The 12,888-nt window shown below is 34.9% G+C and overlaps 1 protein-coding gene across 1 annotated transcript; it reads right to left on the bottom strand.

Annotated features, from left to right (window-relative positions):
• Positions 1 to 2,514: 2,514 nt before the first annotated feature.
• LOC139690632 (low-density lipoprotein receptor-related protein 12-like) lies at positions 2,515 to 12,859 on the bottom strand. Its single transcript, XM_071588117.1, has 7 exons — positions 12,671 to 12,859; positions 12,467 to 12,548; positions 11,947 to 12,157; positions 10,569 to 10,825; positions 9,221 to 9,492; positions 8,136 to 8,558; positions 2,515 to 5,492 (listed from the first exon to the last, which is right to left on the bottom strand). Exons 2-7 carry the CDS (start codon positions 12,519 to 12,521, stop codon positions 5,031 to 5,033), a joined length of 1,680 nt encoding a protein of 559 aa, XP_071444218.1. The 5' UTR covers positions 12,522 to 12,548; positions 12,671 to 12,859; the 3' UTR covers positions 2,515 to 5,030.
• Positions 12,860 to 12,888: the final 29 nt, after the last annotated feature.

The raw sequence follows: 12,888 nt of genomic DNA, 5'->3' as shown, positions 1-12,888 counted from the left end.
TTAATAATCCCAATGATCTCCATCACCTTATTTTCGCTCAAATAATAATTTACGACGTGACATTTCATATTTTGCTACACTGAATTCTACACCAGTGAGAGAGAGGAAGGTATTAGGTAAAATACAGTTCACTTTGTGGGGAATGAACCTGCAGTATGAAATCCATAGTATTCAGGCAATTCAATATGCATGTCTACCTGGGAATACCCTAAAACCATTGATTTTAGTGTGAGAAGTTGCCTCAATATCCCCTTGAAAAGCATATTGAGTTTTGTTGAAATTATGCTAACATGGTTATATAACCAGTGAAAAAATAATCTGATCGAAGAAAATATTCCTATCCTGCACCCTTTGGCATAATCATTTTCATAAAGCCTTGTAAGTGCCTGTATTCTCAGAGTACGAATCTGCCTAAGACTTACAAACACCATTGACAAAAATTGATGTCAGAGATATCCATGTTTCTTTTTTGATCCTGATAGTATATTACTTCGATATAAGTAAATACGTAGATAATACTAAAAAAATTTCTTTATTATTACTTTAATTATTATTGTATTCTACCATTTAACGTTTTGTATGGATGCAGACTGAACAATGATACATTTCTTTAATTCTCTTAATATAAAACAAATTGGCACCCAACACCACAATAAACCCTTCTTCAATACCGCATACTTCTGTTGTCCTTTTGTTCTGTCCAACATTCCATACAAATGCCATATCATTCCAATGAGTTCTCAAGTCGATGGTTGTTCCTACAAAATTGTGTTAAGCATTGGAACATGTAATTTCAGGAGTTAGTGCATGAAAGTTTGTCAACTGGTAGATAAGACTCTCTAGAGACCACATGTTTATAACTTTGTAATGCTAAACACATGCCTATAGTACCCTGTGCCTAAAACTGTGAATTAGCTTTTTAAAAATGAACTATTGCAAAAACTTGTCATAATTAATCATTTCAGTTATAACTTCATGGAATTGTTCCATGATAAATAACATCAAAGTAACACTTTGTAACTCCACATGTAAAGTGGACTTTAATTCAACCTTGGTTTCACTGTTTATTTTGTATGTGGAATTACCGACAAAGTTTTACATCGATGTTATTAATAAACTCATTATTACTCTGTAATGTAATGTAGCAATACTGGGGAGGGTAGTCAGACACTGGCCATTAGGGAAAATTTGGGTATTGATCATAAAATGATAAATTAGTAATGCTACAGGAAATATATTTCATTCTGCCCACTCCTTTTCTATTATACAATCCATTTCGGTTTAGCGTCATGTATGTACTAGAATATGAAATGCATAATATGGACAGAACAGAATGTAGTAATTGAAGCCAAAGTGAACTGTTGGTGTTGCAGCCATCTTGGCAGATAGTGGCATATGAACTACAGAGTGCCTACAGGAGGCCTCAGTCACTCGAGGATCTTATTGCAGGGTGACCCAGCAGCAGTCTGCATACACTTCCATGATGGCAATATTTGGCCAATTTATATGCAGAATATGAGAAGAAATATCTTACTCTCATTATGGAAGTCTTTAGTGCTTCATAAGATTCTACCATGATACAGTAATAACATTCTGTAAATGGAGATCTACCCTTAAATTTCTATATATAACATTGCTTTCTTTAAAAAAAAGCAGAGATTAACAGAAATGCTGCCAAGCACTAGAATAATGAGATGAGCTCACACTATTGTAGACTGAAAACACTTGGTTCATCCAAAACATTCAATTTGTGTAGTTTTAGCAGTTAGACTTTCTATCAGATAAGGTCAACATTGAAAGTACCTTGACATTCAGAAACTTCAAAGCCCTTGTTAGATAGGTAACGCAATGCTAAAACATTGAAATTATCTTCAAAGGATATCCTGTGGAGATATAAAAATATTCTGTTGGTAAAGGTTTTTAATATAAAAGGAAAATATATTACATAGAATGATGTTATGATGATATCTCTTTTTATCATTTTAGTGCATTTGGTTATGGTAAATGTTAAATTTTGGCAGTCATCATACCACTACCTTTCAAAAGACAGTTTATATTAAATTATACTTCAATTATCAACACAAGCCCTTTTTTTAATTAATTCTGGCATAAATAATCATAATGAATCACCTTCTCTTTTTGTTTTTATATTTCTCTGAAATTTCTTTTTTGCTAGTAAGGCAGAGACTAAGGAAGGGTGGTTAATACATTAAATACGCTCATAATTATACATGCATAGTAAATGAATAGTTTTCGAATGCCCCTCTGAAAAAGACAAGATGAAGCTTCTTGCAGTAAGACCAAATAGCAGGGAGTTGTGCATATTCTGCATAGCACAAGGGAATTGTGGTTGATTGCCAAAATGGAATTAAAAGAATGCACACAATATTGCAATGCAAATGGATTAATGACTGTCAATATATAGTTCATCATTATTAATTACTCATACTAGGTATTAAAAAGAAACAAAGTATTTTGTAAAAAAAGTACTATTCGTACACTTTAATAATTTTACACATTAGAGCTAATTACATAATATTTACAGACAGAGAAATCACGTTCACTCTGAAATATTTAAATTAATAACATATAGCTGTAATATTCGAGTTTTGGCTAGTTAAGCATACAAAAATATCAGATATCATTCTTTACAGGATTACGACCAAATATCCTTCTTATTTTGAGGTACTCATTATACATTGAACTACATGATTGGAAACAATTTCCAAATTCATGGAATATGCTACCAAAACAAAAAATTAATGCAATTATCAGGATGCACACCACAGCAATGCCTTCCTATATGTAAGTAATCCTAGCCATTAATTCAAAAATACTGGATGACATTTTATCCATTTTAACAGATTGTGCAATACTGATTTGATAATTGAATTGTTTGTAATCTCAAAAGTACAAAGTTTTGGAGATTAAAACTGTATAATGGCTGTTTAACCCATGAAACAAATTGCAACCACACCTCTGATATTTATAGATATCACATAAATTCTGCTACTCTTTTTTTACAGATCAATATTTGACACAGCGCATCAACTAATGCGGTTAGCTAAGCACCAATGTTTCATGAGTAAAAGTTAAGAAATAAATGTTCATCAACTTACAGACAACAATATTATTGATTCAACAATATTACAAGATACATTACACCAACTTTTCTCAAACAAGACTTGAAACACATCAGGCATCCAGCGATTTTATTACTTAGATAAAAATCACTGTACCAATCACTCGTAACATAATGGCAATTTCACTGACACAATAAAAATTGCAATTTCAAAGATCATTTGCTCTCTAAATAAACCCCAGGGGACACATCACAGTAAGGAATCTCCTCCTACGGGATGCTTTCAGAAACACCAACTACATCCACCCAGTCATTTCAATTTTTTTCAGAAACATTTTGATGGTAAAAGTGTGAGGCAATCCTATAACAAACACTTCAATCACCTCTGTTCAAATTACATTCTCATTCATCCATCCCAAGAAGGAAGAAAATAAATGATTTAATTTGGATTTCACTACAGAAGCCAGAAACAAACCCAATCCATGCATACTTATTGTTACAAATAGATAAATATGAAATATTTTTTTTGTTTCAGTCTGAGTAATTTTATAAATAAAAACATATACATGTATTGAAGTGATTAAAAATGTAATCTTTGTACAATTTACCTCTGCACTTTCCAAATTTTGAATATGAAGTACTTTTTTGCTATAATTTGCTCTTGGTCATCTTCACTAAAACACAATCGATGGCTATAGGCATGCTCCTAACTAAATGTGACTTCTACCTTCACTTTGAGCAACAGCCTCCTCTGTATTGTTTGCTACTAAAAATTCAAAGGCCCATTTTAAGGTTTTACAATGGTAAAACTCAATTAACATCTAAAACTAAAATCAACCTGGCATAAAATAATGCACCGCATGCCACTACCCATCCAACCCAAGCCACCCTATCCGGATGGTGTTCCTGAATGCAGTCATTAATTAATGAATACAAAGAATAGAGCAGAAAAATGTTAAAACTTCAAGGTTTCCATTCCTTTTCTCTATCAATAGCTATACTTATCATGCATTCCAATGACATCAATGGGTAATTGAAAAGCCAGGAAAAGTCATGATGCTATTATATTGATCAAAGAAAAATTCTCTCAAAACGAAATTATAGGACATATCCAAAATAATTACTTGGTGCATTTGAGAAAGAGATATACAATAGTGAAGTAATTAAATTCTCTATTACATATCTAAACCAAACTCGAAGATACACAATGACAAATATGAATTTATCATTTCTTGGATAATGTACATATTTGTGAAATATTTATTATAATTTCATGAATGTAATTATGATAAAAAGTTTCCTCATTATTGTTTGTTTCATTAATAGTACTTATATTAAATCCACTGGCATGAACAGTCAAGAATTTTATGTTTCAGTAAGTTAAATTAATCCCTAATTCAGACATGCCTGGGTCTTTTTCGCAAAGTCGCAAAGAAAAAAAATATTAAACCATAGATAACATTAACTCTCATCAATTGTACAATTACCTGTTAACATATGCCATTAAAAATACCTCTAAGTACTTACAGTATCAAAAAATACTTCCCGATATGTCATGATGAGATTGTGTGACTTCAATCTACCCTGGGGATGGATGAAAGCAATTGTAAAAACATTATCATCATTAGAATTCTTCAATGCATGGCCAGCAAGCCAAAATTGAGATAAACATACAATCTTCTTTAGTCATGCACATTAAAAGTATAAATTCAATAAATAAAAACGTATCAACAAAATCATTAATGAATGCCTAATAAAAAAAGGGGCAAGAGACTGCTTTCTGGACAATAGCCTTAACCTTAGGAAAGATTAAAAGAGCAACTGATTTCACTTAAAGGGAAGGCTTGAAACCTGCATGTGAAATCCAGTTACTTCATTGAAAGAGGTACCAATAAATTAGTCCCCATTCATGCCTCCTTCGTTGCACACACACACGCACATTTGACAGTTACATCAACAGTTGAGAATCATCACAATTCATGGAAAGATATGACACAAGGCTATGGTTGGTAGATGCCGACGAGGCTGAAGTGGTCGGTGATGGAGGGGCTGATTCAGGAGAGGGCGGGACGTGAGAGGAAGAGGACGAACCTGCAGAGGGAGATGAGGTCAGAAGGGGTATGCTGTTAGGGCTACGGTGTGATACTAAGGAAGGCATACCTTCATGGCCCACCATGCACTTGCCATGCTTTGGCTCCATTGTGTCTGCAGGAAGTGGAAGGCAAGGTATATCCAGTGAGGAAGGGGGGAAAGATAAATTTGATGCAGAGGCTTCCTCATTTGATCGTTGCATCTGCGACTCTGACGGAAAATATCGCCTCCGTTGACGTCGCTGATGGCGCCTCAGGTTTGGATGGTGGCGTCCACCACTGCTGCCAGAGTTTGCAGCATTACCATTTCCCATTTCAACCTGAAATGAGAAGTTGGACAAAAGAAATTAAGCATGGAAATCATACAGGCACTTTCCAGGCCAAGACATAACACTTCACTCACAAGAAACACTTCACTTGATGATGGGCAGTAATTGGCCACTATTGCCTTTCCCGTAGTCAAATTTTCCACCCCTGTTGATGGTCACCGAGTGGACCGAAATATCGGCATTGAGTTTTTTTTTATACATACATATATACATACATAGTACTAAGCCTGAAGGTGTGTTAAATTCATACATCAGGGTGGGGGGACCAGTTCCTTTCCCTGCGCCGGCTATGGTTTCCCAGGAAGACCTGGTACCGGAAAAATCACGAAGCTTGGGTGGAGCTGAGGGTGCCCAGAGAGGCTTGCCCGGAAATCGAACCCAGGCTCACCAGTCAGTAGTCAAACGCTCTACCCCTGGATTACAGTGACCCCAATATATACGCCATCTCTTGGCCAAAGAATCGGGGCACTCAGTTGAATAAAGAATATCTGTGTAAATTACGTTTACTAGATAGCTCAAGTGGTAAGAGCATCAGCCCGGCACGTCAAAAGATCCCGTGTTCAAGCCCCAGTCAAAGAAATATTTTTGTATTTGTGATCCGCTCGATTCCACCTTCCCCACCTCTCGTGTTCGTCCTTTATATGTGTTCCTATCCCTTTCCCTTATCATCTATTTCCATGTGAATGAATGTATAAATATATATTTTTTTGTCTGTGTGTGTGTATATGTATACACACAATAACAAAAAAATGACTCAGTCCGCTGTATATACTTTAGAAAACTGCAGGAGGAAGGAATTGAGGTTGTCATTATAACCAAACATAGTCACCATAGAGATGAAACTGAAGTAGATAATGAAGAAGTATTTCAGTTACCACATGTTCATGAATTTTCCACAACAGCGTTAATTATATAAATCAGGAAATTAAAAAATTCTCTATAAACGAAAAAAATAATTTCTGCTTCACCAATAGCATATTCTAATTATATGATCATTTTTTACAAAAGAGTTGGTTACATGGAACATTCCCTTAATCTTCTAGACTTTGTTTGAAGCATGTATGCCATCAGAAACATTCTCGGCATTACAAGTACGGTAAACTAAATTATTCGTGCTAATGGATGCATGATGAATCATGGATAATTGAAATAATTGGAAAATATGGACATGATATGAATGAATATAAATATGGATACTCCTTTTACACTCCTTGTGTTTAATTTGCATTTATTAGCACTGGAAAATACATCTGTTTTCCATTTTTTCAAGCATTCTTATAAAGGTGGAATTATAGTTTTCATGGACACCGAATTAATTAATCAAGCAGATAGCAGATAGAACATATTTTCCTCAAAAGCTAAACCAATCGCGGAGGCAGGAAAAAAAGAAAAGACTGGTAAATGAAAAATATTGAAAAATGATAGCTGATTCATATTCATGATGGATTCATATTCATCACATGATACCAATTAAAATAATTCGTAGTATATAGTTAATGGCTCATTGGATAGTAAAGCTATGCAACAAATATGTATACATTTGATCTCCTTAAAGGAGAAAATGGAATTCTCAAGGCTAATAACTGCAAGGGAAATGAAAAAATGAAGGAACGGATAATAAAAAAATTATAAATTAAAACAAATATTAATAATAACTTTTTATTGAATGAAATTAAAAACTTTTAGGAAAACCCAGGTATATTAAACTTGTATTTTGTTTTAAAAGTACATCCACATTTGAAAGCATTTATTTATCTTTATGAATGCAATTTTATTTTGAGGTGCTAGGAATAGAATAGCTAGGATAATCCATACATGGATAAACGATAGTTTACAGTATGGATATGAATGCAAATCCATCTTAGTGATAAAAATCCAGTGACATTCTTAATTATCACTCACTTATATCTGAACCCAACTTATTTAGAAGCTTAATGGCTGGAAGTTAAATATATACCACTAATATTAGCACATAACTTCATTCCATTAGAGTTAATTTTCAGAAAACTATCATATGAAACAACCATGCATCTAAAGGAGATACTTATAAAGGTTTATATCAATATTTCATAAATTATGTATTTGTGTAAAGGAAAACATTACCAACAAATTCTATTTATTTGCATTCACAATTTGGAATGTTTATTTTTTTAATTTTGAAAGAATAACTAAAACCTCTATTACCAGACTCAAAAGAATACACTTTGTATTTACACACAAATTATATAATATATATATATATTAGATGATCTAGATTTCAGCACGTAGCCTCATCATCAGGTAGACATCCAGGGATTAAAATTAATACACGGTGTGGCGAAATAACTTCCTTTTTTCAAAGGCAAAATGCTTTCAAAAAGGGAAGTTATGTTAAGGCACCCTGTATATATCCTTGGTGGATGGGGTGGGCGTTGTGGATGGTGATGGTTATTGGTAGGCGGGGGAGTGGGAGGAGGAACTGTGGTGTTCGGGATGCAGGCACCCCATTGCACAGTGACTGTTAGAGGATGGTTGAAAGCAAGGGAGGTTGAGAAGGGGTGAGTCGGAGTTAAACAACACATCATTAAGTATTTCAAGTATTAAGGGTTCAAACCATCCACTATCTCTAATTGCTCTCTCCACTACAGCACGTACCCAAGTAAGGTGTCTCTGGGAATGAAATATCTGCTGTTGATGATGATGACGTGAAGATGCATGAGGCCGACACGGACTGTTCCGAATGCATCTCACAGGCAGAACACCAACAGAAGAATCCATAGACAGTGTATTTTCTGAAGAAACGGCAGCTGTATATGGTGGGGGAGGTTCTCGCGCCAATACACGTTCATCTAACGGAGGTAGAGGATGTCTCCCATAAGGAGAAGTAGGGGGCTGCAGCTCACGGATGCCAGCAGTGGGTGAACTACCATTGATGAGGGAATTCCCATGTTGCAAATGATTGTGTGGGAAAAGGAAGGCAGGAAACCGACGCAGGCGACAGCAGGTACAACCGACGACAATCACAAAAACAAGGCTGCTAAGCAGGGAACCCATGATTGCTGCTGCTATAACTGAATTCTGTGGAAAGAACCATCAGGGCTTATTTCTCATACATTCATACACCAAAGAGCTAAAGCAATGCACCTCATGAGAGAGCAAACTTTTAACAAATAACAAATTTTTCAAATCCATATTTGCATAGAATCATTTTATTTCCTTTCTATATGCCAATTTTATTCTTTTCATCCATTCTTTATTTAGAGATGCACAAGTCTTCCACATTTTGAAACACCTATGTACGATCGATTCCCCAACTACCACTGGGAATGGATTTCAATCTACCAACAACATTAGTGGAATCGGAGCAGTTAAAATTTCACTGCTCCTCTTATCTCCAAGTCAAGTTTCACATTTAGCATCAAGTCTATGACTAATTTATGAAACAAACATTTGGACCGAGTCTAGGCATCAGAACAATGACTGCTGAGAAACATTGTCCATTTTGAAAGGTAGCCTTAGTATACTTCTCTTTAAATCACAAATTTTTCCATTTAAAAAAATCTAAAAAAAACACATTGTTTAGCTATCTCCTTCACTGACATGAATGTTGTGCTCAGCAGTTGTTCTCCCATAAAGTACACTCTAGGCCTGTTAGGTGATCATGCATATTTTCAAATAATCACATGTAAAAGCACAGAGCATCATTACATCAAAGGAATGAATATTTTGGCATGACATACCCTAATACACCCTCTTTCATCACTCCCGTCACCACAGTCATCCTTCCCATTGCACCAGGCTCCGTTTCGAAGGCAGAGGCCATTGTCGCAATGGGGTAATTCTTCACCATTCTCGTTCTTGCACGGAATGGGAGCAGAAGCAATGGTGGGTGAATGGCATTCCTTTTCATCAGTCCCCTCGGTGCAATCAGCTGTGCCATCACAACGTTGACTGAGTGTGTAGCAATCATCTGAGGAACCACACAACAGTTGAGGGGGACGGCACCTAGGAACTGAAAATTGTTTCATTAATACGTTTGATGATGCAAATTGTTAACAAGTACAGAAAGACACATCTCATGCAGAAAAGTAAAAGAATTCTTTAGTTGGTACAAAATTTATGTTATGGGTATCATATGCATTTTACAACTCTCTCTTGTGGCACAAACTGTTTACACATGGAGCTAATTAAACCTGTGATAATAAAATAAAGATGACTACTACTCCTAATGGCAGAAAATGAATCAATTAATGAATGATAACCTAGAAACTACTGAATCAGATGCGCAAAATAAGTTAGAGATTTACTTGAAAGAAGAGAAAAATTTTTCCCTTGAATTGGAGTCATATTGCAAATTATTGTGGCAAACATTTATGAAACCAAACAGTTGGCATTAATAATTATCATACATTAAAAATATCTTGGCACTAATGATTCCAACTTCGAGTATCTATTTCATTTTCAATTACATACATTCTTGAAATGAAAAAAATTGTTACTTTTCAGCAAAAATGATCAATGACATGCATAGATCTCAATCGTTTTATTAGAAATGGAACACATAATTGGGCCTCATTTGTTTGGCTAGTGAAAGCTATTCGTCTCGATCATTCAGAATTTTTACCTGATAACTGACTTAAGATTAAACCATTTCATGTAGTAGGGCACTAACATTTTCGCTGGCAAACAGCAAGCACATACATTGGTTTTGAATGTGTAAGGAGTGCATAAGAAGCATACTAAAAATGGAGAAAAAGAAGGACAGTAGAAAAACTTTTCATGATTTGCAGTCACAAGTGGATATATTGAATGTATTTTCTGATGGTTGAGGATCTGAAGTATAAGAGCGATCAAGATTTTTCACATGAATCTGAGGGCTCACCTCTGCAAGTTATCAATTCAATGCCTATAAAGCGGTCTAACTTTTCTTTGACAATGCACTATTGCTAAGAACTCAGGGAGCAAATTAGCCTATATTGAAGCAACATCTTTCATAACCGAAACGGGCTAAAATTGAAGTACTCATGCTTAGCACTATTGGCAAGAAATAAAACTATCACAATTTCATTCTCTTAAAGATGTGCTTACCTGCTGAATAACGAAGTTGAAAACCTCTGGCAGGGTTTCTTCTATTGATACTTTCACTAGAAAAGGCATGGAATTCAATCACAGCCTTTTGCTGCTGAAGAAGTATGTGGGGAATGGTAATATTTCGACCACAGATTTGTCGAAACATACCAGGCTCTTTGATGGCTGGGTTGCCAATGGGCAATGAGAGCCAGTCTTGAGAGCAGCATGGTGGATGCTGACAATCCTGATCTTCTTCCAAATCAAGATCAATCACACTGTTCAAATGACACAGGTTTAAATGCTTGTATCAGTGATTAAAGGTATTGGCAAATGACATAGTAGCATCAGCTGATGCTTATTACAAAGAATGGAGTTATAACAACAAGCAATCAATTTAGAGTCAAATTTATCCCAATCTGACAATCAATATGTATTCCACTTTCATTTATTCAGAAAAGATGTTATTTAAAAGATATTTCATCTGTAAATTATAAAGGCAGTGACAAGCCCACCAGAAATCATATTACCAAAATATAACTTACATATTCTAAGACGCAGATGATTAATTAGGACGTTTTAGATAAAATATAAAGCTGAAATTAACTACTCTGGCATTATCAAGTGCTCACCAATCAATTCAGAATGAACCTCCCATGATAACAAACATTGAAAAAACATTTTAATACAGGCCGACAAGGACACATGAATTCATGAACCATGAGATAAATGAAATAGAAAAATTGACTGAGAGGTGTCACTCCTCATTAGTAAGACAAAGTGCATAAGATACCTTACATATTTGAGACCTTAACTTTTCATAATCAAATGCGCGTATTTTACAAGTTAAATGTAGAAGCTTTAAATGGCAGTTTCAGTTGACCAACGCACACATGCATAAGTGTATCAGCGTGAGTGTGAATCCATTTCTTTTTCACTAGTAAATCGCGATTTCAAGATCCCAAAGACATATATGATAACAAAGAAGCTGGCCTAATTTGCGATAGTATTTGTATGTAAAAGTAGTTCAACTTCATGCTTCAAATAAACAACAATTTGGTTTGGAAACTACTCTGGCATTTATTTGATTAATTGAGTTACCACAGATGCTTGTGGCAAAATAAACACCTATGAAAAATAAATTTTGTCAAAAGGTAATCTAGCTTGAAATTCTTAATTTGAATGCAAGATTTTTTTATTTTAGTAGGAGTTTCATACTTTTTAATAAAATAAGTACTTTTAGTACAGTGGTTAGATATTTACGCCAATAGCCACTATAAGATTTGCTGTCATAATAGTTCTATCCTATAACCCTTGTAAACTGGAACAAAAATGTGCATCAACCACCAATGGTGGTGGATGCACTTTCAATGTTGAACAAAGTGGGTGAGACAAATACCTTATGCTAAGCCTTGACTGCTGAGGGGCCATAATGCACCATGTACAGCTAATTTGCCGAGGGTATGGACGAGGGTAATTAGGACTTTGAATAATTCCACTAGAATCTGTCCGCAGGGCAGGTCCACAGTGTGCACTACCCTGTAGTTGAAAGGTATTTGTTTGATCCAACAATTCTCTTCTCCTGCCATCGTTGACCCCGAAGTTATGCACTGAAAATATAATCATATTTGTTTCCATAAAAAACTTCGGCCAGCCAATATTTCAGAATTATATGAAAACATTAACATAGCCTCGAAAACGTTGGAAAATGCAGATTGAAGTATTATGTAGGCTACAGACTCCATTTACATAAAATAATGGAATAGAAAGAATAATATTATTTCCTTGAGAGGCTTGACATTTTATGCCCTCTTTAACAGTCTATAAATAAATACAATGAAAACATGTCCTCGAAAACTGAAACGTGCTAATTTCTCTACATAGAAGTTTGAATGCACAAAACTAAAATTTAAGGTTACCTGGATAAAGTACACTCAACAGTACTGTTAACCATTTCATAGTGTTGGATGACATTGGCTATGCTAAGACAGGTAAGTCACACTGTAAGTCAATAACATCAGCATTAACTTTATGACATTTAAAACAATAATATAGAGTGGCGAAAAGAAATTTGTGCATTAACAGGCCAAAGAACCAATTAATAAACAAAAACGTATTCTAACCTAAGTATTCGAGCACCAAATCCCTCACAATTTGAACAAAACAATAACTACACATTTATTATGCATGTTTGCTCTAAACAAAACGCATCATTTGCTTAAGTATGAAGTTGTGGCAAATCTTCAAATTATACCTAAATGAAAATAGACTAAACATTTCCTCACAACACTAATGCTACATGCACCTCCATATTTGTACAGAACCACTATTTGTGCTGCCA

Source organism: Hetaerina americana, unplaced genomic scaffold, assembly GCF_022747635.1.
Source record: "Hetaerina americana unplaced genomic scaffold, ioHetAmer1.1.p SCAF_3, whole genome shotgun sequence".
NCBI lineage: Eukaryota > Metazoa > Arthropoda > Insecta > Odonata > Calopterygidae > Hetaerina > Hetaerina americana.
Note: the sequence above shows the minus strand (reverse complement) of the source record. Positions and strands in the feature narration are given on the sequence as shown.